General features: G+C 39.1%; 1 protein-coding gene across 8 annotated transcripts in view; it reads left to right on the top strand.

Annotated features, from left to right (window-relative positions):
- LGI1 (leucine rich glioma inactivated 1) overlaps nucleotides 1-25,086 on the top strand; it is a 31,017-nt gene extending 5,931 nt beyond the window's left edge. For 2 of the 8 annotated variants that reach the window (XM_080598644.1, XM_080598645.1), the window contains exons 2-9: nucleotides 12,667-13,116; nucleotides 13,496-13,567; nucleotides 17,544-17,615; nucleotides 17,719-17,790; nucleotides 21,683-21,754; nucleotides 23,006-23,175; nucleotides 23,587-23,751; nucleotides 23,836-25,086. In XM_080598644.1, coding sequence (XP_080454770.1) covers nucleotides 12,926-13,116; nucleotides 13,496-13,567; nucleotides 17,544-17,615; nucleotides 17,719-17,790; nucleotides 21,683-21,754; nucleotides 23,006-23,175; nucleotides 23,587-23,751; nucleotides 23,836-24,653 — 1,632 coding nt within the window. In that variant the 5' untranslated portion in view covers nucleotides 12,667-12,925 and the 3' untranslated portion in view covers nucleotides 24,654-25,086. Of the gene's footprint in view, nucleotides 1-10,984; nucleotides 11,095-11,212; nucleotides 13,126-13,495; nucleotides 13,568-17,543; nucleotides 17,616-17,718; nucleotides 17,791-21,682; nucleotides 21,755-23,005; nucleotides 23,176-23,586; nucleotides 23,752-23,835 lie in introns of those variants that run through there. The other 6 variants (XM_080598647.1, XM_080598646.1, XM_080598651.1 and 3 more) reach the window with 6 other exon arrangements.
- The last annotated feature ends 2,900 nt before the right edge of the window (nucleotides 25,087-27,986 follow it).

The raw sequence follows: 27,986 nt of genomic DNA, 5'->3' as shown, positions 1-27,986 counted from the left end.
TGCTGTGTGGCAGGTGATTTTGGTCTCCAGACCTTACAGCCCGGCAGCTATGCTGAGAACAGTTTGCTTTAAGACCACGTGCTTGTAGGCATGCATAAACAAGTACAGTCACCTCAGTCTGTTAGGAATTTAATTAAAAAGTAATTATCAGTATGCACAAAATACTTTTCCTTAGTTTTATCAACCTGCATTGAAATAAGTGGAATACAGAAAGTAATTCCTCCAGCGTGTTCCAGTTTTCACTCAAGGAGATTTTAGAAGTGTATTATGTTTAAAATCCCCAAAGTACGAGCATTTTCCTAAGAGAGCAAAGAATGCTTAATCCTACTTCTATGTCTAGATCTGTTATGGTGGAAAGTGACTGATGGTGTTCATATACATAAATCAAAGAGAAAGGAAAATCTGTTCTTCCAGTTTGATATCAGTTATTACATGAGGGGGAAATGAAAGAAAATAAGAAGCAAGAGATAAGGAAAATATTGTAAAGTGGAAATTAAAAAAAAAGTTAATAAATTTTGTTCTTTCCTACTAGGTTTATTCCATGAAAATAAAAAGAATGTGAGCAAAATCGCAGCCCATGGCAATTGTAAATTATAGTGAAAAATGTATGTATTCCCTTGCTTCCTGATAACGTGCAATTTTGTGCATGTCTGCCATGTATATGTATTCATTAATAATTTACTTACTGTGATAATTGAGGAAAGGTACAAATCATTTACAGTTGAATGTATGGAATCTAAAGACTCGTATATAAAAAGGTGCTGACAAGCTGCTATCTTCTCTGTCATAGAAGCAGTTAAGCACTACTAGTGTGCCTAGCATTACAGAAAACCTGGAAAAGAAGGGTGCCTCGGGGCCTGCAGTCTACATTATAATTTAATAGAGGAATAAGGCCTTATTCCTGCATATGTGTTCCAGAAAACACCAGTACTTTTAGAGATGTGTTGCACCTTAGTTTAACCAAAAGTTGAGATCTTAATCCAGGAATCAAGAAGGCCAGTTTTGCAAAATATTCTGTAACCGGTCAGGCATGTTCATCACAGGGTTTTCAGTGTCCTAAAGCTAAGAAAATAAAATATTTGACAGCGTAGATGATTTGCAACATGCAGTGGTTAGCGAGTGTTTGGAATCACACCGATAATAGACTTTTTTTTTTATAAGAGAATGTATAAGAGCATAATAAGGCATAATGAGGACAGAAGCAACCCTCATTCCACCTTATGGTTTCAGTGGGATTACTTCCATAGTAAAGTAAAGCAGTATAGTAAGTGGATGTAGACGCTGATAGTATCTGGGTTGAGGTAATCAACAGCTGACCATTTGGTGGAAAATGAAGGATACAGGGATATAAAGACTGCACTCTGTGCAGTGAACTAGAATGAATCAGTGAAAATTCCTTTTTTACTTTTTTTTTTAATGAACATGCTTGTACAGTACGAATGTGAGACCTCATTTAATAATGCCACTAGCAACTGTACTAGAAATGTCCTTTCGTTAGTAGAAATATACCACTGATTGCCAGTTTTGGAAATAATAGGGGTTATATTTCAAATTAAATACAATTTTGTGTTACTTAATCACAAAGATCGTTCAGACATCAAGTACTGAAATACTATCTGCCCTTCTATTGAAAGTATTTCCAGGATACTATTCATTTCATGCACCTAAGTAGAAAGGGAAGGATAGCTCTCCTAAATGGGAACAGTTAGTCTAACCTAGTTACAAATATCGAATTATGTTACTTACAGCCAGCAAACGTGACCTGTGCAATATCCACGACTATAAAAATTACATGAAAAAAATTGCTGAGGAAAGTATCTATAGTAAGTAAAAAGAAATATTCAAGCTTGCATCTTGGGGGAGATCCTGCTATTTGCTGAAACCACATTCAATTTGCAAGCAATGTATTAAAATGTTAAGAGTTACATATCTTAATGACTGGCTTTCTTGAATGGAAATAAAATATAACCACATGAAAGATGAAGGTCAGGAATTCAAGTGAGATTTGAGTGAGACACCATTTTCTTTAGAATATAATGAAATTTTCTCACAAGTCTGTATTCTACTGTCCTCAAATATACAGTTCTTCAAAGATGGAATGTATTATTTAAAGTTTATTAGGATCCATTTTAATACATTTTAAAATCTTGTTTTAGTCAACCCTTGCCACTCTTTCCTTGTACAATAGCTTTTATTTGAACCTCAGCCTTAACAGAGTCAGTATTCAGCAAGTTTCTATAATCTGAGTCGCTTAACAAAAGGAAAACATTATTTTGACTACCTCATTTAACTTTGGTATGGTTGTAATCCATCCACAAGTTTTAAGAACTTGGAAAATTTGTATTCGGAGATTAAACATTAAATTTAGTTCCTAATATGGGACTCCTGAAGCATACATAGCCTTTCTCTTTCAAACAGTTTTATGTCAAGCTTCAACTTTTCACTGTAATTTTTTAAAATCACGTAATTGTGGAGAAAGTTAATGTAGCTGAGTAAGATTACGGTTTTCTGTATACAGAAATGAACCTGGTTTATATGTGTTTGGGAGCTAATGGATACCATGGAATAGAAGTCCTTTCAGTTTTTCTGTTTTTCCATATTTCTAGGTAGTAGTTACTTTAATGACCAATATTTTGCTTTCCATTCTTGGCTGCGACTTGCCCTGTAATGCATCTATCTTGCCTTGAAGTTCAAGATAAAGTTGTTATCACTTGGAAAGATTTACCACACGATGAAAGAACACTAAGTCTCATTCAGACACTCTTTTACTTCATTAATTTGATCTTTGTCATCCTTAAGGGATGCAACCAGAGATAGTCCACCAATGTCCAAAAACGACTTCTAAAGGTTTGACAAAATAATATTTTCTATAATTCCAAAACTTTTTGTTGGCTGAATTTTGAAAACTTAGGTTTCATAACCCGAACAATCAAATGACACTTATCTATAGCGCACTTGCAGTGTATGATCTGGATAGTTATGTGTAAGCAGTTTTTCATTTGCATTATCCATTAAATTTTAGACAGGGAGGTAACTTCCAAAATTAACATTAGCTTTGTCAGCATTGCCAGAGGACACACTGCCAGAAGTTCAAAACAACAGTATGTAGTGCAATTTTTTGATGTGGTTTTATTGCTGTCTTGAAGGTAATCAAACAGCTGATGAATTGTCATCCTTTCAGCTCTCTGTTAAGAACAACTGGCGAAGCATTTTGATAGTTTCTGACTTGGAGACGTCAATGCCTGCAGAAAAATATGCCCTTAAAACAACATATGAAATTGTTATCCCAATCTAAAAAGAAGCTATTGTGCTATTAATATCTGCAGGTACTGTAGTATAGTGATCTAGCAGTACAGTTGGAAAAACAAAGCCTTAACACTCGAGTCCACATCCGTGATTTGTGTTTCAGATTTGCAGTTCTGTGCAGTCTTAGAACAACGTAAATATCCCCACCTTGGAGCCTGAGTGTCTTTATGAAAGGGCAGCAGAGCCCAGGTCACAGACAGTAACACAGCCCCACCGAGCCACAGCCACGTGGGTCCTCCCTATCCTCGGCAGAAGGATTGAGCTGCTTCCCGACATCGCCCATTCTGAATCTATAGCAACCCTCCTCTAATACGTGAAGCTATTTTTAGCATCAGGGCAGCCTTGAAAACAGCAGGTAAAGCATGAAAAGAATGAATAAGTGGTTGTGGTGCTTGCCTGTGAATAGAAGCTATATATAGAAGAGCTTGCTTGCTCTCTAGAGAAAGATCTTAATATATATAATGCATCTATGAAGGGAGATCTGCCTCGCCCCGAGCGGAGGTGGAAGTGTCAGAAGCATGCAGTAGAGCATTATTACTACTTCTGACCTGAACGGTTACCTAAAAAGTCAATCTTTAAGATTTTTCTGTTTAAGAAGATAAATTGTTAATGGAATCAGGTATCTTGGATTCACTTTTTATTTGCAGAGAATGCACAGCGTTCATTTCCCTGAGTGAAGAGCAAATTAAACAGCAGGAGACTATGTGCAGCTCCAAGTTCTTTTCAGCCAACACTTGCTCCAGGAAGTTCTCCAGAGACTTTTCTCAGGATCCTCTTTGCAATGCCTAGGGTCCAAAATCTCTCCTTCTGTGATGTTCCTGCTGCCTTCTTTCTGAATTCCCACTCCTGTTTTCTTGTCCTTTTTGCTTTCTCCCATATTCATCCTTTTACTTCAAAACAATGCTTAGGAAAAAGCCCCATGTGCCTTTGTTTAATCAGGAGTGCGTGCCACTTATTTGACTGGGGAGCTATATTGCTTCATAAAGGAGCTTATTACTTCTTCCTGATGTATTATATTAATACTGGGAATTAGGCCCTCCAGTTTTAATGTCTCTTTGCCTAAATCACAAGGGCAACAACAGTGGAAACTTGCAGCTGCCTAACAGTGATTGCTGTCTAAAAGAAAGTCAGCTGTATGGCATTTGGATGTTTGTCTTAGGAAAGTGATATATAGGAAGCATTGTAAGTTCAAAATCTGAACGTCTTAAATATTATGCACAAAGTAGGGAAAATCCTTTAGCTTCTGAGCAGTCATAACTAAAACACGTATCCCTCTGTAGAGCTGAAAATTACATTAAAAATTACATCCAGTTCTTAGATGCAGTGTTTTGTTGGTTTTGCTTTCCCACTGCAGAGGGAGAGCCAGGCAGCCAAAAGAGCAAATCCTTCCTTAAAACTGAGGAAAGAGCACGTTGGCATACAAACAGAGATGTGGCAGGCTTCTTCAGTCCTCCAAAGTCTCCTCAGCAGGGGGTTGCAGCTTGGATGGAAATGGAGCAGGGCATTCAGCTGGGTGCTGTGTCGTTTTTGATGGAGAACCTGCGCTGGGCTCTGTACAGCCACAGTGTGCCCACCATAGGGTGGGGTAGAGTGGACCGTCTAACAGTTGAGGTAAAAGGGATTATTTCTTAGGGAAATAAGGTATTTTTTCAAATTTCTTGAAGTGTTAAAAACAATAAACACTTCAATAAGATACACTTGTGGAGCTATCAGCAACAAGCCCTTAAGATGTTTCAGCACTGGTCCAAATCCCAGCTTTTCGAAACATTTTGATTAGCAACCATAAAACAGTAATATGTGTTTGATGAGGCACATCCTTCTCATTGTGCAATTCATTATGTCAGTGGCATTCCAGCGAGGCTTTTACTTGAACTATTTGAGTGACTTCAGTAGGGCTAAGATTTCTTCCATTGTGAATTATTCAGGACTTAGAAACCTCCTGTTTTTAATCTCTCCTCAAAAGCCTGTTATCTCTGCCATGTAACAAATAAATTTCCGATGTACATTTAAATAAAAAAAATCAGTTACATTTTTCTTTCTGCAAAATGACAAGGAAAATTAAATACAAGCTTATAAAGATTAGAATAATTTTACGGGGACTCAATGCCATGAAAAAAGTACAGAAGGGCAATGTAAGATAGCACAGGTCAAGGAAAGGATTTTATAATGTGCCGTCTGTTTTTAATTAGCATCTTGGCAGACTGGAGGATCTCAAACATTTTTCCATGAAGAAATGTATTATAGGCTTTTCTTGCTGCCAATTAAATGGCATTTAGCTGCAGTGACAGTGGTATGTTGTTTTGGGTCTACAGAAAGCACTTGCTCACACTAGAAAATCTGGGACATTGTGTTTCGGATACAGGGTTCTTACTGGACTGGATTTTCTATCACTCTGCATTTTCAGTGTAGGCATGAAAGATACCTCCTAGGGACAACTGCTGATTTCATAAATAGTGCGACAGTGAGCTGTGGAAGGCAACAGAACCAAGAGGCCGTGGAAGAGTGGGGAAGAGAGAAACCATCCCCTTACAGAAAGTGTTGCATAGAACTACATTCTTAATATCACCATGCCATTTCCTTCAAAAGTCATGAGACCATTTCCAGTTATAAATTAACTGTAGATTTTCTCAGTTGTATCACACTTTTAATGTCTGATCAGGCCATGCAGGGAAAAAGACGGTAGCTTGCATATTTGAACATGACTTTTCCTCTCTAAGAGGTTCCTATAGAGGGCACTTCAATCCTACAGCAGGATACACATTAGGTATGACCCTGATGCCAGTTCCATTGCAGTGGCTGGGCATTTTGTCTGGCTGAAAAGTGCCCCCTTTCCCAGCTGCCTACGTGAGGTGTTGATCTTCCCAGAGTATAAATTAACTACTGGCAGATTTTCTTGAAAGTTCTACTGAAAGGTTGACAAGATGCAGAAAGTGCACATTCTGCAGAAAGTGAAAACCCAGTGTATTATTGTCTCCTTTCTTAATACTTCTCTCTGTATGAGGTTTGGTCTCAGGTCCACGTTTGCATTGTGCTCTCTTTAGCTCTTGAACCATTTGCTGGTTTTGTGTCCATCTCCTGTCTCCCATCTCTACATATCCACTGTCAGTGTTTTCAAGGCAAAACACATACAATAGAGATGAAGGAAGAATTGTTTCATTCAGGAGGAAAGTGGCTAGTATTTGGGAGAACCATTGACTCCATGCTTCTGGATTGCATGCTGCAAAGCATGGTGCTCTGTAACCGACCTCCCAAGCCTTTTAAACACCTGAGAAAGCAACTGGTCCTACTGTGCTGGGAAACAGAAGGCATGAGCTGGGGAAGAGCTGAGCAACACCAGCTCTGGGATTCGTACAGGCATCCAGTCCCATTCAGAGGAGCAGGAATGGACAGCCCCTAAGGGAACTGGAAGTGGAGGGTGAAAAAATAACAGGTTTAATAAGGTTTGTGAGGTCTCCCTCACAGAGAAGGGCCAATCCAGGATTAACTGAGGTTATGTACATGTCTCACCTGAAGGATGGTTATTGTTTTCTTTCTGTTTGTTTTGTTCTTTTTCTTTACTTACATAAAATAAAGGTACTGAGCTGAGGTGGTTATGAAGGAAGGCTGAGAAAATTGCGGATGTTCAGCCTGGAGAAGAGACGGCTCCAGGGAGACTTCATTGCGGCCTTTCAGTACTTAAAGGGATCTTATAAAAGGGATGGAGAGGGACTCTTTACTCAGGTAGATAATGATAGGACGAGGGGGAATGGTCTTAAACTAAAAGAGGTTAGGTTTAGATTAGACATTAGGAAGAAATTCTTCACTGTAAGGATAGTGAGGCCCTGGAACAGGTTGCCCAGAGAAGCTGTGGATGCCCCATCCCTGGAGGTGTTCAAGGCCAGGCTGGATGCGGCCTTGTCCAACCTGATCTAGCAGGTGGCATCCCTGCCTATGGCAGGGGGGTTGAAACTAGATGATCTTTAAGGTCCCTTCCAAACCGAGCCGTTTTATGATTCTATGATTTGCCTGTCCTGCAAGATAGTCAGATCAGCATGAGCAGTCATCCAGAAGAACATTTAAACAAACTTAACATTATCAGTATTGTCAATAGCAGCTGTTCAAGGACTATAGACTATGTCCTTAAAATTTTGTGGTACTAGTTTAAAAGTCATGTGATATCTAAACATAGTACATTTTGAATGCTCTGCATCTAGCTGCTTAGCCTTTATCCCTACTGGTTACCCAGGATGTTGGATGAGCTTGCATACATTGCACATCTGTTTGTTCCTTAAAGAATGATAGTTCAGATAACAGCACTTAGCTTGTGAGATACTGTTTGTCATTAGTCAAATGCTGGCCCACCTAAGCCAGTGAGCAGTCCTAGAGCCACCTGTACGCTGACCAAGATACACGCAGCAGAGCAGGTGTCCTGCTTCTGGCCAGGAGAGCTAAGGCCCAGCTCTCTTAGAGGTGGTCATTTGTAACTCCATGGTGAGCTGTGACGGGACCCCTTTATGCAAAGGAAAGGAGGCCGTCCTCTGTGTTCTTCTTTCCCCTAAAGTTGGCAGCAATTACAGTAGCCGTTTTTTCAGCCTTTTGACACAGGGATTGGACTGACTGTCCCACTTTTAGACAGGAAGGGAAAAGCAAGTTAGAACAACTTTCCAAATAAAAAGTTTTGGACAACTCTGTGGTAATTCACAAGCTATTCTGTGGTATGAGCTGTTGTAAAGGCATCTTGAGTTTTGTTGCGCCTAACCTGCAGAAGGTCTCTTCCTGGCAATGGCTCTTGGGGCCAGACCCACTAGAAGCATACTCTTTTCAGAACTATATGGAATCCGAAAGACTTCATTTTGTTTATTGAAAGGGATGGCACACAGTGGTAATGTAGCAAGAACGATGTTCTCTTCATAGGGGACTCCTGAACATTGCAGTGTGATTCTGACTCTTGTGTATTTCTGTGGTGAAACACAGAGACTTACCATGGACTTAACACTGAGCAGCACAGTGAAGTTCACTAAGTCTTGCCATTGCTGTCAGTGGATTTTGGATTAGGCCTTGTATGTGCAGGCAGCTCATCCTGAACATGGAAAAGGCAACAACATTTTCTTAAAATGTTCTAAAAGTAGGATAAAATAAAGGATAACTGTAACAGTATACGTATCTGTAAAGGCAAATGTAGTCAGCATGAAACCACAGGAAGCTTATTAAAATTTTGCCATATGTTGGTAATGAAAACATATTGGGCCAATGTGAATATGCAAATACAACCAGTGGAGCAGAGTTAATCCCTCAAAAATTTATTCAATATTTTAAAAATAATTTTTGGCTCTATGTTATGACCTTTTGTTTGCTTTCCTCAAATATTTTAGCAAACAGGTTTACTCATAGAAGTATTCATATTGTAACCAGATATTCAAGAATAGTTGATAAGAACTTATTTTGAGTAAATAATAACAATAAATGCGTATGTTTGGACTAGAAACCGAGCTGCAAAAGTTATGCTAAATCTGATCAGAGCATGAGCAATACCAGGTAGTGAATACCTCAAATGACAACTAGCAAAAGTATCTTGAATTTTGAATGTCATTTACCTGCACCAAACTTGATCTTAGATGGTTGATTGTTAACAACTATGGGTATTATCAAAGTACCAAACAATTTGGATATAATAGAAATAAATAAGCTATTATTCTTACCATATAGAGTGAATACATGGGAAATAATTATTTCCCAGGAATTACTTAGCTTTGGTCAAAATTAAAGAGGACAAATATCATAGTGTATTAACAAAGTATAGGAAAGACTAAAATCTCAGTGTAGTGCAAAGATGAATGATTTTCAGCTGTTTAAAAAAAAAAAAAAAAAGGCCAAAAATTAAAAGGATCCCACACACAAGGAGAAAGAAAAGCAGGTCCTCGTCTCCAAGCAGCAGACTGGCCTCGTTCCTCGGCTTTTTGTCTTTGAGGGCTTCTTCTCAGGCCTGCTTGAGCTAAAATAAAGGAGCCGAAAGAAAGGGGGGAAGCAGGCTAGGGAGCGGTGGGCGCCTCCGCCGCGCTGGGGAGGCGAGGGCTGCGCCGGCCGGGGCCGGGGCCGGGGCCGGGGCCGGGGCCGGGGCCGGGGCCGGGGCCGGGGCCGGGGCCGGGGCCGGGGCCGGGGCCGGGGCCTGGCCTGCGGCTCCGCGTGTTGCCAGGCTACGGGAAGCAGCCGGCAGCAGCGAGAGCCGAGCACAAAAAGAGCAGGGCCCGGTTCAGGCTTGGCAACCAGCGCCGGGAGAGCTGGGCTGTGGGCATGGTCTCGCTTGAAAAACGCAGGCTCCTAGCGTTGGCGTCGGTGTGCTGCTCTTAATACGGTACCAAAGAGGAGTCAGAACGAATAACAACAGCCAGCAGCACGGTACAGGCTTATCGCTGCTCATATGGGAACATGTCTGCCAGCAAGCACCTCCGTTGTGTGGCAAGGTGAAGATTTTTCTGTTAAAGCATTGCCAAATCGTGAGAAGCACACCTAGCAACACAAGCCAGGCCTCCCTCATCCCTCCTGCTGAACCCGGGCTGAAACCAAAATAAATAAATTTTGACTCGCATGGCACCAACCCAGTGCGTGAAGCACGAGCGAGAAGGAGCTGGCACAGCAGCCCAGCGCCTGTCTGTGGCCAGCAAATAAGCAATGATGGCACATGTAAAGGGCAAGCCAAGTGTGGCGGTGGCTGGAGAGCAGGTTATGGCTCTGAACAGGCATGAACCAATTTGTTTTTCAACTACTACATGGCAAGAAATGAGATACTCAGCTTGGCACAAAAGGACCCAGGAAAATGTGATTTATGCCTCTCTTTTGACAGAGCCGTTATAAATATTCATAATATTTGCTTTTTTTTGCGGGGAAAAAAGCAGTTGTTTTGGCATGTAGTTTGGAATAGAAAGCTAACTTCCAGGCGGTTCTCTGCACGGGTGAAATTGGAGTCAGGTTACGGCTCTGCTGCAGAATGTGCTTTTGTTACGGAAAAACCGCTATGCTCTGAAGTTTTCATGAGGGTCACGATGTGGCTGGAGTATAAACTGAAAAGAAATGCCTAAGTAATTGATGGTGGATTTCAGTGAATGAGCTTAAGAAAATGCAACATGGGTTTCAACATCAATGGCAAACCATTGCCATGGCAATGGTAGCTTTGCCAGAAACAAACAAACAAACAACAACAGCCTTCTTCTCTTTCAGCAAAAAGTTAGAGAATTTGCTGTTCTCACCTCACTGAAGCTTGTGCTTTTGTGCCACAGACCATTTCAGAGGGGCAAAGATGGGGTGCCCTGCTCAGACAAGTACCACAAATCCAGAGTCCTTCTCAGTAGTACACTTATAACATTTCCAGAGCAAGAAGTAACCTTTGTACCCATGGGAAGGTATCAACTTTTGCTTTATAATGATTTCAGTGTTCTAGTTACTGTAATTCTGTACCATCTTCTAATGGAAGATGGAAGGGCTCAGTATTAAAGAAGCTTTGTGTCACTATTTGCAGTCAATCCTGCTTCAGGAGACACTTACTGATACAGAAGATTTTCTTATAAGCAAAAACCTTGGTCCACACTTGAATTAATAAAGGATTTATAAAAAAAACAAACCAGAGAGAGAGAAAGTGTGAGCTGTGCAAGCTGCCCTTTCTTCTGCAGGCGCGGGCACATGGAGGGGAGAGCACTAATGCACAAGTGCAGGAGCCATCTCCTAGCAGAAGCCTTTGGAAGTGGCCCTCTGAAAGCTTTCTGCACATTTTTGAGGATTCCAGGTCCCTCTGAGGATGCAGTCCCTTTGTCTACTGTGAGTTTTGTGGGTCCAGAGCCTCCTCTCAGCTGTGGGGAGACAGATCTCAGCCACAGCCAGGCAAGGAGTCAGTAACGTTGGGGTTCTGCCATTCTTTTTTCTTGCTGCTTTGCAGGCTGTTGTCCCTGTTTGCCACCTCACACCCATAGGACCTGAAGTTCCTGCTGGGCATCTATGTCTGGGTATGTGCTAGGGACTTTCTGGTATCATTTCTGAGGAAGGCAGACATGGTATGGTTGTTGGTCTTGTGATTTCATGGCCTGCAGAGCAGGATCAAAGGGACAGAACCGGATGGCGACATGGAATCAGAGAAGTAACCAGCAGCAAAGAGAGAGCTGGCTTACAAGTATCTGCTGGTGAGGAGACAGAGTCTACGTGAAGGAGCCAATAGAGAGCATGAATGTGTCAAACTTTCTGTACCATCTGGCTGACCCTCGTAGACTTTGTGATCTGTGTAATGCAAACAGTGCTGTCAGTCTGACAGGGAACGTGTCAAACCTAAGTTTGCAAAACTCTTCTAATAGCAATCCAATATCAGATAAAATAAAAACATCCCATCTGGATTTCCAGCTATTTGGCACTCATTAGTTTTGTCTTACCATTCTTTATATAATAACACTTAGGTGCTGCTTTTCTTAAACTCCCCATAAAATATTTAATATAGTTTACTGTAAAGTCTTCAGGATGAGGGCTGTTTCTTGCAGAGTATTCGTGCTGCACCTAGCACTAATTTAAATTGCAGCCTCCAGGCAGTATTGTAAGTACTCATTGTTTCCATCAAGATTTGTCCCTATCCTGACACTTTTCAAAGAAAATCCATTCTTAACTTCGGTTTTAACATAGCCAGTGTTTAACATTTTTTTTAAATCTTAAATGATCAAACCAGTCTGCAGCAAATAAATTTTGAACCTGAACTTTTAATTAATGTTGTCCATTTTGAACAGTGCCTGGTCTGCTTCATTTAACCAGCTCAGAAAACATGTAACAAATAAGAACGTTTTTTTTTCCCTCTTTTTTTTTTTTTCTTTTTCTTTTCTTAGAAATGCAGTTGGGGTCTATTTTGCATGAGAAAATATTTTGTTTAGGAATGACAGTTGTAGGCATTCTCTCATACATTGTAATATTTTCCATGTGTGGCAGCTTGTTTTTCAGTGGTACAACTATGTGCAATAAAGCTAAGGATAAAAATTAATCTAACAGCTTTCGCAGCAATGCTTTTGATGGTTTCCCTTGATTTCATTTTTCCAGGCGATACTGCCCTCAGTTCTGCTGCTTGCAATATGCGAAGCATAATTCTCAAAGGTTCCTGAGGTTGTAGGGATCCAGTAAAAGATGACAGATCCCCCCCCCCGCACACACATACTCCACCCCACACCCACTCACCCACCCACCAGCAAAACATAATGCTGTACTATTTTTGGCAACAGGGAAAGGGCCTCCCTGTGAAAACAGAAAGCAGTGTATTTCTCAGTTACATCACTTTGCAATCTAATGCTGTGTTGTGCTCAGTGTTTTTGTGGTGATGCAAGTCTTTCTTTTTTTTTTTTTTTTTTTTTTTTCTTCCTTCAGCCGGTTGGATTTTCCCCATCTTACAGCACCTCGCAGGTCTCTTCTCTCAGCAGTACGTTGCCTGAGTGAGTGGAAACACACAGATCAGCTGCAGGTTTCTGTCTACAGAAACAGAGTGAAAGAGAAAGAAAAGGGTTGGGAAAGCAGAGACAAATATTGACCTGGACTTATAGAAAGACATCCAATGGCTGAATAAAGAACCCCTGTTCATGTTTTGGGATATTCTTTCAACTGGCTGGAACGAGAGCGGATCAAAAGAATGGGAAATGCCAGCAGACCCTTTAGAAGAATTGCTTATTTCTTATGCCTTTTATCTGTGCTTTTGCTGACTGAAGGGAAGAAACCAGTGAAGCCAAAATGTCCTGCCTGGTGTACTTGTACCAAAGATAATGCTTTATGTGAAAATGCCAGATCTATTCCTCGCAGCGTTCCGCCTGATGTTATCTCACTGTAAGGGCTGTAAGCATTTGGTTATTTAATTTATGATTTAAAATGAACTAGGATGTGTGGTGTTTTCAGTGCATACCGAAGGATGCTTGCTGCAGGGAGTACCTCCAGCATTCAGAATCATCAGCTAATGTGTTAAAATTGTGCTGCATTCTTGAATCCTGATTTTTACATCTCTTTCATCTGTCTGTCTGTCTGTGTCTGTGCACACATACCATTTTATACCTGCTTCTATACTATAGGAAACCTGTAACATCCATTTTTTTTATTTTTTATTTTCAGTACTTGCATAAATACATTTCTCTGTGATGACCAGATCAGTATTATAACCATGCATATATGAGACTTCATTAATATAAGGTTGTGTTTTTCTTCTTTCCAGATCCTTTGTGAGATCTGCTTTTACTAAAATCCCAGAAGGGAGTTTTTTGCTCACACCATCTCTGCAGCTTCTGTGAGAAACATTTCTATCATATAATTTCTGTTATGAAATGTATATGTATCCATAAATAGTGTAAAAAGGGTCTCAGCATTATTTTTATGAGAAATAGCAAAAGAAGGTTCATCAGATGACAAAATACAAGACTTTTTACTAATTTGAACGATAGTGCATGTTTAATTTTTTCAAAGTGCATGTACTCAGTATTTTGCAAGGATATCTGTTGTCAGTGCTACTTTGAATTATTGCATTCTGAAGCTTTCAGTGACAGAACGTGTGCTATCTTTATAATACTTTAATTAATATCACAGTAGGGATTTGAGCACTGCAACAATGATTCTTGTTTCTTTTCTGCAGCCCCAGGGCTTGATCCCAATATAAAGGTGCCCATTTGCAACTTGCCTGCAAGCTCAGAACCCCTCAGATCAGGCCCTTCATTTTGGTGGGACAGGTCCTGAAGTCCTTTGCCATGTAAAATTACCATTGACTTCTGTGGAAGTTTAGTCACTTCAGTGGGAGTTTTGCCTTGCTGGTTTCTGGATTTGATCCTGTTTGTTATTTCATGTTCTTTGAAAATGCATAAAAGTAATGAAGATTTTCTTCTAATTCAAAAAAAAATATATTAAAAAGCTATCATTTCAAAATCAAATACTGTGATGAGGCATAGATAGGAAGAAAGTATTTCTGGATATTCAAAAATTGGATGCATTTCTATATAGGATTTTTACAGGTTCACAGACTTTCCTAGAAATGTGGGCATATGATTATATAATTGCTAGCTATACAAAGGTAGAGGGGGTGTAACCTGAACTGTTTATAGTGGATGTGCCACCAGCCTGAAAAACATCCAGACTGGTCTCAGAAATCTGGCCAGAAAGACTCCCTGATGTGATCAAAATCAAAATTAGACGTCTGTCCTAGACTGACTTGCCATGCACTCTGGATGTAGTCAGAAGTGCAGTGTTGATATATCGGAGCCCTAAGGCTGTCACATTAAACTGCCAGTGCGCTGATAGCTGAAGCCCTGACCCTAGCTGTACTCTGCTACCTCAAGTGGAGCTGATAAGGAGGTGCAGACATACTGTACAATTTTGGATACAGGGTAAATAGGTAAATGCAGTTACTATGGAAACCTAAATGCTTTTCCATTGTGCTTTATTCCTGAGAATATTTTCCCTGGTGGTCACAGATCACAAATGGGACAAATTTCACACATTTCCTGCCATAGGTCTTTTAAAGGAAAGAAAAAAAGAAATAGCAGCAGTGGTGCAGCTTGTATCTGATGAGCGAGTAGGACATGCTAATCATCTCTCCTGGCTACGATGTGCCACCTACACTTAGCAATCCCACTGCCAGGGGAGGCAGGGTTGGGTAGGGTGGAGCAGGACAGACACATTCTGGTTATTTTGAGTCATTTTAGTGCCTGGCACAGAGGGCTCCTAGTCTCTGACAATGAGTTTTGGCATTTTGGTCATGGCAATGATCTGCATGGTCTGCCTTACGCTTCACTGAAACGCATGTCCTCAGCTGCTGGTAATAATGCTGCAACAAAGGCTGCACCCCCAAGAAAAACAGTTTTTGTTCCACTATGGGCTTTGACAAGTGGTCTGTTAGAACGGTGCAGACGATCCACAGATTACTTACCTCTGCTACCTAGCATTTCTAAAAATACTGCTGAATACTTTTACAGACATATTTCTAACATGGTAGCTGAGCTGCTTGCCATCTTTGGAAAGTCAGGCTGCTGATCTAAGGCAAATGAGTCCTTAAACACAGCTTGTAGAAGCAGGACTCTAGCTGTGGGGCCAACTCCAGTTTCTAAGTGGGAAATAAAAATTTCCACATTTGGCGGGAGATAGAGGAAGGCAAATAAGAATACAGAAATCTCCGGTTAATTAAAGTAAGTTCTAACTTTGCGTGATTATAGCTATATTGGTAGGTTTAATTTAGCCACAAGCAAGATTTAGCAGCCTATACATACTTTTACATAACAGTCTCCAGCATTACATTTTTAAAGTCCAAATGTTACTTGGTATCTCCAGTATGCCAACCACACATTTCTGAGTGAGGAATATGTCTGCCTCTATTATTATTTACTACTGTTTTTACTGTAGTAGTGGCAATGGTCCCTGGAAAAATCATGGTCTTGTTCTGCTGAACACTACACCCAAGTCCCAGGACAGCAGAGCTTTTCTTCTTGAATGGTGCAGATGGTGTGTTCTGCGCTCTTCATGTGACAACGAAAATGTTCAGGACCTACAGAGACAGAGTGAAGTGCCAGCAGGAGTGTTCCCTAAATGAGAACATTGCCCTGCTCTCATCTCCAGCACTTGTAGCTGCGTCTATCAGGCAACGTGCTGAGGGTGCCCTTATAACATGGAAGCACGCAACAAGAAGGGAGGTAGCCGTGGCAGTAGGATTCATACCAGCCAGCAGTGCAGTTCCTGCTTGGCAATATGGTCCCTAGCTACAGTGCAGCATCTTCTGCCTCTGTCCTCACCCCACAAGTAGCTAGTTAGTGGAACACAGATTGAGCAGATCTGGTAGTTCAGGTCAGAGAGTGGGAGAAAAGATGCTTTGTGCATCAAATACATGATACAGCCATTGGGGGAAGGTATGAGATGGGAGGTAAATGAGCTCACCAAGTGCAAGACCTGTGCTATAAACCTGGCAATCTCTAAAACAGCCATGCTATTGAAAGAGATACTACCCTATTCTTGTAAAATACAAGGAGGATAGAGTGCAGAAAAATAAAAATTATCCAGAGAAATCACATCAGAAAAGAAAGCTGATTTGCAGACAATGGGTTTATCAAATTGGTCAACTGGTTCAGAGATTTTATAATACTTATTTTCTCTAGGAGAAATCTTATTGTATCTAAAAAAAAGGAAGAATTTCCTGATTATATATATTTTTTGTAATTATATAGAGACATATTCAAAGTGGAAAAAGCACAGTCTGCAATAGTCAAGCGAGAAAAATAAACCAACTGGAATTTATTCTTAATGTAAACTCCAAAGGAAGAGATTAACTCATTAAGTGTATTAATTCATGCTTGGAAATCTCAAATTCCTGAATTCCTAAGGATGTCATAGTGTGGGTCTATTTATCCATCAGGTCCAACTGAATAAAATATAGGTATGCATCTGGTGTTCCACTGTGGAAAAGTAAAGTTCGTCTTACTTGACAATGCCCCACCATATTAAGGGTGTGGCAGTCCCGAGATGAGTTAAAATGGATGAATGCAAACAAGGCTGAATATTATAAATAAAGCTGGAAAAATCAATCCTAGTCCCCTTCTAATGGCTACAAGATCACATAAAATTAAATGTGTTGCCAGTATTTTTACTGCTAGCTGGATGAAAAATATGTGCACCTACTAAAAGCTATCTCCAGCAGGTATAATGCGGTCTTAAAAAATAGTTCTGTTTTGAACACTGACTGAATTAAAATAACCTTAAGAAATTTCACATTTTTTCTCAGAAAATTTTCAGTACCCTCAAGTCAAACATGCTCACAAGTTTAACTCCTAAGTTAAGGGTTTTTCCTACCTGTCAGGTGTGTCAATTCAACTTGATGTCTGGCTTAACAAGCTTTCCCCATGTTGTCATCAAAAGTAAGTGCTCTTCAACACAATTTAGACTTCTCTAGTACTTGAAGATTTCATTGTCATCCGAGTATGTCCTCAGTGGCTCTTGTACAATGCCATTGTTTTATTGGCGTGATAAACCCACTCTTACATCCTACAGAAGTCAATGGAATTTTATCAGATGGCGCCAGTATGCAAAGCAGTGAGTTGCTGGGGCCTTCCACTGCACCAGACAATGGTGCAATGTGTCAGCAGTGTGTTTTAGTCTGATGACCCTGTAGTGCTTTGCATAGGCAAAACCACAAAAACTGTCAGTTGAAGTTTGGCCTGGTATGGATTGCTGAACTATTTCTAAAGGCGCTAGTAACCTAACAGTCTTTTGTTTTGCATTTCTTTACACAGGTTGTTTACCTCCAACACTTTTGATGTTATTAGTGATGATGCCTTCATGGGCCTTCCTCATCTAGAATATTTGTGAGTGAACAAAATAATATTTCCTGGCATTGTTGATGAGAGTGGGTGGGCTTCCAAGTTCCAGGCATTGCTTTGACCAGAATGACTTTACGACCCATTACAGGTTCATAGAGAACAACAGCATTAAGTCAATTTCAAGAAATACTTTCAGAGGACTGAAATCTTTAATTCACCTGTAAGTAAAGTGGTTGAATATATTCATACTCGGTATATTTAACATAGTAACTGAAGCATTGTGTTGTTTAATTTAGCATTTTGATATATAGCTATATTTATTTGTTTAAGCGATATTAATATTCATTTAATTAGAATGCTAATTGTTGTGTTTCACCAAAGACTTCCAAACTGTGGTTGTGTAGAAAGCTGGGACCCAAACAGCCTCGAGGCTGTGCATATGTGGCAGTAGCTCCCTGGCTCTCCTTGCTCAGGGCTCTTGGGGTTTCCAGCTGAGCAAGGAGGCACAGGGATGGCAGGGCAGGTCGGGCAGCTGGGCACTGGAGATACGAGATAGGAGAGTGAAGCTGAGTTTGTGACTTGGAGAGGAGGCAAGAGAGGGCAGTGATCAGCTATGAGGTGCCATGGTGGGGAGATGTGGAGGGGCAGAGGCAAGTCTGCCACATGCACCACAGTCTGGCCTGGATCCATGGCAATATCAGAGCCATCCAGTTCTTCCCCTGAGTTGTCTGGCCCTTAGGCTTCAGCAGAAACTGCTTCAAAGCCTGTGCTGTACCTCCTGAAGCCAGAGCAGCCCATGATGGGCTGTCATGTCCTGAGCACTGACACCAGGGCCTACCCTTTGGCTGCGCTGCCGCGCTTGCACCCACAGAGGTATTGCTCAGTAGGTGAAGCGCACGCTGACAACAAATACCTGTAACATTTAACTGCAAACACGAGGGTAGCAGCCTCATGATCTCATCTAGCAAGACAGCCTTCAAACAGGCTTTTGTCTCTTATCTGGCAACAAGTTTATGATTTAGCAATAGTTTTATTTCAGCAAATACAATACATATTGTAAGAAAACCTTAAAAATACAAAAATACTGTAAGAGAAGGAGGGTAAAATATCTAGGGTGTGCCTGACATGGATTTATACCCAGCTCTGAGCATTTGCATTCTGCAGCATATATCTTAGGGTGTCTGTCACAGGCAGGGGAGTAGATTCTGACCTCTTGGCCCTAACATAATAACCTCAAGGCAGGTTTTGAAAGAGGATCATTTAACTTTTTCTTTTATATATTTAGACACAGGAGAAATCAAAGGTTCAATTTTAAATAGTTAATGCATAAATATAATGGTTTAATTGCAATTCATCAAAGCCTTCACCACATAGTAAATGTACCATAAAACCTTTCCTTTTTGATCAGAGTAGACAAGACTCACAGCTGGCTCAAACTGAGCCTACTGTGACTACTATTGTGTAAAGTTACTTATAGAATGGATTTAGGTCTGAGGAAGGGAAAAGAAGGAAGACAGGGAAAAAGATATATAAACAGGCTGTGCACATCCTATAAAAATCCTATAGGTACAGGTGTAATTGTAATTGTGTTAAAAAAGGCAAATATTAGGATAAGGCTGGTAACTGGGACCCTATCTTCAAAATATTTATGCACATGAATAGCTTTATATTCAGAAATGGTTCCAGTACATTATTTATTATATTCATTTATTTATTTAGTAGCTGTTACTGCCAGTGAGCAAATTGCTTTTCTAACACAGAGGAAGGCAGTTTGAGGAAGGCAGTTTCTTCACCACAGAGCATGCAGTCCAAGAGTAACATCTTGACTTGACTGTTATGTTGGTTTCCGGGGATGCTTCAACAATTTCATAAAAGAAAACATATGCAAAAGATAGAGCCACATTTGAGGAGCCATTGTGGTTTGCATGTGGTCATATGCACATTTTTGGGACATAGATTTGTGCAGCATGCTGCTATTGCACATGGAGAGTTATTCATCAAGACAATGAGAGTTTTTCAGAGAATAATTGCAAAGGCAGGTCCATTAAAACCAGAATGTGAATAGTTTAATCTGTTTGCGGAACTACTCCCCACCCTTTGGGGAAAATTGTACTTACATATTAAGAATAATCATTTAGCATCCTGAGGCATTTCTCATTTAAGAAACAGGAGGGTACTTGTGGTACATAAAATATAGTAAAAAGAATCATAGTAAACAACCATAGAAATGAGTTCCATTGAGTTAGAGGGGAATATCAACTTTGCTCTATTTATTCTGTTCACTTCCTTTTCGCAATAAAGCTTTTGCAATACAGCAAGCTATCCAAACATTTGTATTTTTATTATGCAATTAACTTTGATAATTACAGTGTGTCCTTATTGTAAAATAGAGCCATCTAGTATTTGTTATGCAGCACGATTCATTTTCTGCTTAGGGTAGACTGAGGAAAAGAAAAATTAACATGATTGTATTTTTCAACTAATTTACTAATTTAATGTCAAAACCTTACAGTTAGGACTGGGAAATAATTTCTACGCACAATGTATCATTTCAGTTGCATTTCTTGCAGAACTGCAAGTATCTGTCTGTAAGCATAACTGCATGTTTGACTCAACCCTTGCTATCTTATTATAAAGCAAATACCATGTACAGTACCATCTAGGCAAGTCAGTGTTTTCTAACATACAAGTGTGCTTTTTAACAGTGGAATATAAACTGCAAAGTTTTCATCCAAAAATTGGTGAATGCATAAACCTTGCATAAATTTTTCTTTTAGTCATATTCCCGTGGCAATGGTGAGCCACTGGTATTTCCAAGGGCATTGTCCCTTTAGCTTGATATAATCCAGGTCATAAAGAATATATAGGACATTAAGCCTGCCTTTTCTTCTAAGTTTGCTTAGCTTTGTCCATAAGAGTTACCTGACTTTGAAATAATTGCTCGAGTGTAAAATTGAGCATAAGCGTAGCACATGATCCATACACCACACAGTGTTACAATCAGATATACTTTGAAAGCTGCGAAGCCAGAAGGGACTAATGGCATCCCATATTTACTATACCTGATAAGGCAGAGAACACTCTCTTTTAAATGAGGCAGTAAACCTAGTAGGTCTGGGCCTGTTCTTCAGTTTAAGTATATGCCTAAGTGGCTTTGCTTGGTGAGAGAAATTGTAGTCAATAAATAATTTTTGTGTTTAAAAGTAAAAATAGAAGAGGTTCTACGACTTACTAGCTACAGATTCTAACTGGGATGTTAAATTAGAATGCTTTCTTTCCATTTTTATTTCTTCTCATAAGAGATAAATAATTTTGTTAATCAAAAGAAACATAAGCTGTACCCTATAACATTATTTCCCTTTCATGTCCTCAGTGACATCTAGGAGAATCCAGACCTTTGGTGGACTTACAGAGATGTTTGCAACTGAAATGTAATACATTCGTTGTTTAAAGCCTGCTCTCATTTCCTCCTGACCTTACTAGCTAGAATACTGAGTGCATTTAGGGAGTTTTCCTAACATTAAAAATTGGGAATTAACAAGACTTTTTATTTTTTTCCTGGTCTCGCACACACACACTCAAACAAACATATTCCAGGAAAGAAATTCATACCAATCAGCAATTTCTTGTCTATTACTGCATATTTCCAAAAACTATGAGCTAAGCCTAAGTCCAATAAAATGAAAGCTGGTATTAAGATTTTGTTTCCAGAAGAGAGACAAGAAAGTGGGAGATTGCAGTAATATGAACACTGTGTATTGGTATCTCCTAAGGAAAACATTAGTAGATCCAATCATAACTAATTGTTTTAAAATAATGGTGTTGGCAAAACACCAGAGGTGATTGCACTGTTCACCCTGCTAAGTGAGGTATTGTGAATGCTGGAAGGCTGCTGAAGAGTCAGAATGCAGAAGGAGGCAGGGTGTTTTAGTGGAAGAAAGAGTCACAAAGTAAATGAGCTCTTCTTTAGAGCAACCTTGGAGAATTAAGTGCTGGAGAATACTAGGGTTCTTTACCTTAAGAAAACAAAACAACAACAACACAATATTACACCTTGCAAAAATGTGTAATTTCATGAGTTAGCACTGATACTGAAGTATCTTCTTTTACAGGAGTCTCGCAAATAATAATCTCCAATCGCTTCCAAAAGACATATTCAAAGGCTTGGATTCTTTAACAAATGTGTAAGAAAGCATTTAATTAATCTATTAATTATACTAAAAATATAAAGAGCTGTTTTTGTAGGACGTTCTGAGTAACCATTCAAACCAATATGTACTGGTAACCCCAGTAATGGGATCTTATTACTGGGTAGAAACTACCCAATATGGGTAGGCTTGATTTTTGGCTACTGTTGTTGATCAGTTGTTTTAGTTCGGGATATTCAACTAGTTACAAAGATAAGTGATATTGTTAGTAGTTATGTAAGAGATCTGCATGTTCAGTAAGACTTAGTGAATAAGAAGGAAATGTCCTAAGGGATGCATGAGAGAGCATGATATGAGAGGAGGGTGGAAGATACTTATGGATGCAATATTTCTATGTTCAAATAAGTTCCGGGAAGGCAATTTTTTATCACAAAAACATAAGCGTCTCAGTAAGTACCATATCCCGTACCAAATCTAACCACAACCAAACCAAAACATAAATTTATTTAAATATACAACTTAGTTACCAATAAAATTACAAAATATAGGTAAACAGATAAAGCCTATAGTTGCTTCACTGAAACATGTTGTTTGCAACATACCAAATTCCAGTTCACCTGATCTGGGATGAGTGCAGAACATCCTCTCCCTGCTCCCGGTATGAACAAGGTAGGCTGGATTCATAGCGTAGAGTGGCAGTAGCAGGTTGTGGAGGTGGTCAGTGTATCCTGTAGCATTACTTGGCACGACTTGTCATGGCCAGCTGGTTACACAGTCTGGTCCCGGGGTTTGCCCATTCCTGTACATACTTTCAGAAATCTGACCAAAGACAGCTGTAAAAGGCTTGAACAGAACTCCTTTGCTTGCATCTCCTAAACCTCTAAATGAGTACATCTAAAGGAGATAGCAAATACTCGCTGGCTGAAATCAGGATAATTTAATTTCTGTTTTATGTAGAATGTTTGCATTGAGAAAGGGTAATCCAAAAGAAAGAACCTCCCCAGACATGGAGCAATCGGTTTGGTAGGCCTTTGTGTAACAGCAAACTTCAGGAAATCAACAAAAACTTCCTACTGATTATCAATAAGTGCTCCTTAATAAAATTAAATCTGTGTATGTTCTAGTATGTAGATTTAACTATGGGACAGGACAAATTAATCCAGGAAGGCATCAACTGAGAATAAGCAAGATTGCACACGTTTAACAAGAGCCCAGTTTGTTGTTGTCATGCGAGGAGGAAAACAGCAGCTGACTACTTATTTCCAATGCATGATTTATTTGTTGTAGAGATCTTAGAGGCAATGCATTTAATTGTGACTGCAAACTGAAGTGGTTAGTGGAGTGGCTGGGCAGCACCAATGCAACTGTTGAAGACATTTACTGTGAAAGCCCACCAGAATATAAGAAGCGCAAAATCAATAGCCTCTCACCGAAAGAATTTGATTGTATTATTACAGGTAATGTGCTTCAAATTATTTAAACATGTTAAAATGAAGTCAAAGCTATGTATTTTTTATTCTAGGGTCCATTTTGCAAGAAGTCTACATGCCAGCTGGAACTTTCAGTAAAACCAATATGAATTCTGTGCAAGTGCAAGTCTGACAAAGGAAGCACTTGGGAGTGGGGTCTTATCTTGCAGCTTCTACTCGGACTTCAGTAGGCTATAGAAGGATTTGAAGAACCGGGACACAAAATAACACCTCTTTTAGTTGAGAAATATTGAAAAACAGGTTGCAGTGTTCCTTTTTCAACAGGAAAATTGGACTAGTGATTAAATACTGTAATTTGTAATAAAGTATGTTAAGATATTCTTTCAGTACTGTATGGAAAGTATCTCTGTAATTCATATGTTGTGTGCACTTTTGCAGAATTTGAAGTTTATCAGTCCCTGCCATACCAATCTCTGTCAGTAGATACTTTCTCATACATGAATGATGAACATGTGGTTATTGCTCAGCCCTTCACCGGAAAATGCATCTTTCTCGAATGGGACCATGTAGAAGTGATGTTCAGGAATTATGACAACATAACAGGTATGAACACTGCTCGCCAAACAACATTACAACAGGTGATCCAATAAGTGGTGCTAACCTTGTCTTTTACTTTTCTTTTTATAGGTACTTCAACTGTTGTGTGTAAACCCATAGTTATTGAGAGTCAGCTATATGTCATTGTCGCACAGCTGTTTGGAGGCTCCCACATATATAAAAGAGATATTTTTGCTAATAAGTTTATAAAAATTCAAGATATTGAAATCCTTAAAATACGAAAACCCAATGACATTGAAACTTTCAGGATTGCTGAAGACTGGTATTTTGTTGTTGCAGACAGTTCAAAAGCTGGTTTCACCACTGTTTACAAATGGAATGGGAATGGATTTTATTCCCATCAGTCTCTGCACGCCTGGTACAGAGATACTGATGTGGAGTATCTTGAAATATCCGGCAAACCGCATTTAATTCTGTCAAGTAGTTCCCAAAGACCTGTAATATATCAATGGAACAAAGGAACAAATGAATTTGTTAAGCGTTTTGATATCCAAGATATGGAAGATGCATATGCAGTGAAACATTTCAAGGTGAAAGAGGATGTATACATTTGTTTAACAAGATTTATTGGGGACTCTAAAGTAATGAAATGGGGTGGTTCAGCATTTCTGGATTTACAAAGGATGCCATCCCGAGGGTCAATGGTATTCCAACCGCTTCAGATAAGTAATTATCAATATGCCATTCTTGGAAGTGATTATTCTTTCACTCAAGTCTATTATTGGGATGCTGAGAAAGCAAAATTTGTGAAGTTTCAAGAATTAAACATACAGGCACCAAGATCTTTCATACATGTCTCCATCGATAAACGAGATTTTCTCTTTGCTTCAAGTTTTAAGGGAACTACATTGATTTATAAACATGTCATAGTTGACTTAAGCGCATGACGCTCATAATTCTGAGATTACATCAGACTTTCAACCATAAGTGGACAAAATGAACTAAATGCATGATGACTCTCTTATCTTACTTCCAAATGAATGCCTTTAAAAGTTGAGATTGCTAGAACAAAGTATTACTAGTATCTTCATCTTTAATTGTCAAGTCTAGTGGTGTTGGAAGTTGCATTTTTTAACAAAAAGAAATTAAATTAACTGTTCTTTGCATCCACAATATGTAAATATGTCTGCAACTGCATCTGTTGCTATAAAGAATATTAAGATGTACTTTTCCATTTATTTATTCACCTGTTTGAAACAACTGCCAAATAAAATGTTTACATTTTGTGTCTTTCACATTCCAAATATTATTTGTAGGTGATACTTTTATTTGTGTATATATTATACACATATAAAATAAACCCAAGAAGGCATGTTGCCCAATGCTGAGTTGTACTGCATGGAAGATGCACAGTATGATCAGGTGGGTTTTACATATACAAGAAGTTCTTGATGAAAATGCAATATAGAATCACAGTCCTATAAATGGTTACCTGGACACATCTTTGCATTTAGATGAAGATTCACTGGTTCAAACTGGACTCCATCCAGAAAAAATGGTTCAATTATATAGACCAGTTGTAGGATGGGGCTTTGTACTGTGTGTAGTTGGAAGTATCTGATTGTTGAAAAAAAATGACAGAGAAATCATCAGAATGAAAGCTGATGTGAAGGTCTTTCTTCCTCCGCCTCATGTTGAAGCAGCACAGAATGAATCTCAGGTATGACACTTGGGCTGTCATTGTGCTGAAAGCTAGAAGCACAGCTTATTTTGCAGCTAGAATCATTTCTGTATCTGAGCTGTCACATATCACTTGTGTGAATTCTGTGTATCCCTGTCAAATCTTTCCACTCTAATTGCAATTATTTAACATTCAATGAACTTCTTCATTATTCTGAGTAAGTGTAGTGAAAGTGAAATAGTTTTCTCCAATATCCTTCAATGAAATTTGGTAACAGATACTCCTGAAATTCCAGGAATTTTGCATGTGGCAGAACAAATTCAGTTGGTGTAACATCTGAAGCTCCAGGGAAGTTACCTATATCTGTTAAATTACACCAGGTCTGAATTTGGCATGAATATCTATTACAAACTCAAAAAAAAAGTCTTTTGTTTACGTACATCTAGTGCATCACCCATGAGAAACCAACACTTGCTGCTGAAGATCATTTGGTGCAGCTCAGGAAGACTGTGCAAATTGATCTTGAAGTTATCAAGCCTTGTGCTTCAGTGCTGTCTTTAAGATATACACATAAATACTATGTATGTTTATATACATTTCTAACATTTCTCACACTCGCAGATATTGATTGGTAAATAAGACTTACACTATGCATGTCAGCTAATGACACAAGCTGATTCTGCAAGCTTGCAGGCTCCCTTTACTCACAGAGACCCCAAAATGGCAAAGCAGTTTCAGGTTTGGTCGCTTTTCTTTTGCTTATGGTGCTGCTAAGAGCATCTGTTAGAACAGCAGACAAAAAATCATTAAGAAAAAAGGCATCTAACATATACTTTAAGAAGCCAACCCTGAAGAGACTGCTTCTATAATAAAGAATAGGGATTTTTTTTACATTAAATATTATTTGAAAAAAAATAATCCTGTGTGAACAATGCTGCTCTAAGTTAATTTTTCTGATGCCTTTTTATCCACAGCTTACTGTGCTCTCATCAGTATTTGGCTTAAAAATACCTACTGCATATATACTTATAGTGTGACTAGAAAGATTTTAAACTATGTTGCCCAGTTGAAAGCACCTCCATTTTATTAACAAGTTATATTTCCAAAAACCATCCTGATAAATCATCATTCACTTGACAGGTTTCCTTCACAAGTTCTTAGCTTTTATGTGAGCATGATTTCCAACCCCAGATGAATCTAAATAACTTTGTATTATTTCTGAATGCTGGCTGCACAATGGCGATTGCCGGCTCAGTTTGTTCATCTTACATTGTCTCTTCTTCAATCCACCTTGCATGGCAACGGAATGATCTACAATCCACCAGTAAATCATGAAGTGTTTTCTACTTCATTTTGTCCTACGTTTTGGTCTTTTACTCAAGATCCTATTGCATTATGTGCACTGATTTTGATCTGATTTCTCCCATTATACTTGCATACATGCACCCTCTATCAAATTATATAAATAATGGCTATGTATCCTTCTCATTATGGGCATATTATCGACATCTGGCTGAATTTAAGTGGAGTTGGATAACCTTGCTAATCTGCTACCAACATCTATTTACAAACTGTGTAGTATCTTTTGAACCCTATACTGCAATATATTGCTTCACAATTTTACCTTGAGAAGGTTATGTTTCATGGCACTAGAGAGACAACAAGCTATATGCCCTATGCTACAGTAGTGCTATAATTTTTTTTCATGACTTAACCTTTTCTAAAATAACATGATGAATTTATGGGAATTCACTGTTACTCCTGGACTTGAAAGGAGAGTTGAAAAGCCTGCAAGAATAAGAGCCACTAGAATTTTACATTCCCGATATGAGTGAAACTAGCCATGGTACAGTATAGGATGATACAGGATTTATCTGCTGAAGTATTCAAGGGAATTATTGGTTTGGTTGTACCTTCACGAAATTTTACCTGTGGTCAAGCACTAGTAATTTGGAACATTTTTGATGCCTATGTCATTTTTGGAAGGTCAAAGAATCACTATAAAATGCTGAATCTAAATATCTTCTTTTCTGAAAATCATCTCTACAGGCAACTGATGTCAGGCAGAGTTTCACAGGGACTACAGCTGGTTTGTTGTTGTGCATGTAGAGCATTTCATTGTACCCCATAAGGAATCGGGGTATTTTTAGAACAGCGCTCATGATAGTTAATCCTTAATGTAGAAGAGCATAAAGGCTCATTAGGTGGCTCTCTGTGGTGTCTCTTCCTAACTTCAGAAACTGATCATTTTAACAACTCTGAGTATAAGGCCATATCCTACCCTGGCTCTGTGTTCAGAATTCCTCCTGAGGTCGTTGGGAGCCCCAGGCAAAAACCTAAAATAGGATCTTTTACTATATATATGTTTACACTTTTTTAAAAACATTGTTTAAAAAAAGAATCCCTTTCTTACAGCACAGGATGTTACTGTGGCTGCCTGGTTGTCTTCTGTGGTTGTAATGGATTTTCTAACCTCCCTAATCGTTTTGTTTATGACTGACAGAGTATGTAAAGTACTAAAAGTACTACAGAAGACAATATTGAAGGTTATTAATGGATGGTGCTGATCCTTAATACTGCTAAGTCATGTTCATGTCTA

Source organism: Anser brachyrhynchus, assembly GCF_964034855.1.
Source record: "Anser brachyrhynchus genome assembly, chromosome: 6".
In the NCBI taxonomy this organism is placed as follows: Eukaryota; Metazoa; Chordata; class Aves; order Anseriformes; family Anatidae; genus Anser; species Anser brachyrhynchus.
Note: the sequence above shows the minus strand (reverse complement) of the source record. Positions and strands in the feature narration are given on the sequence as shown.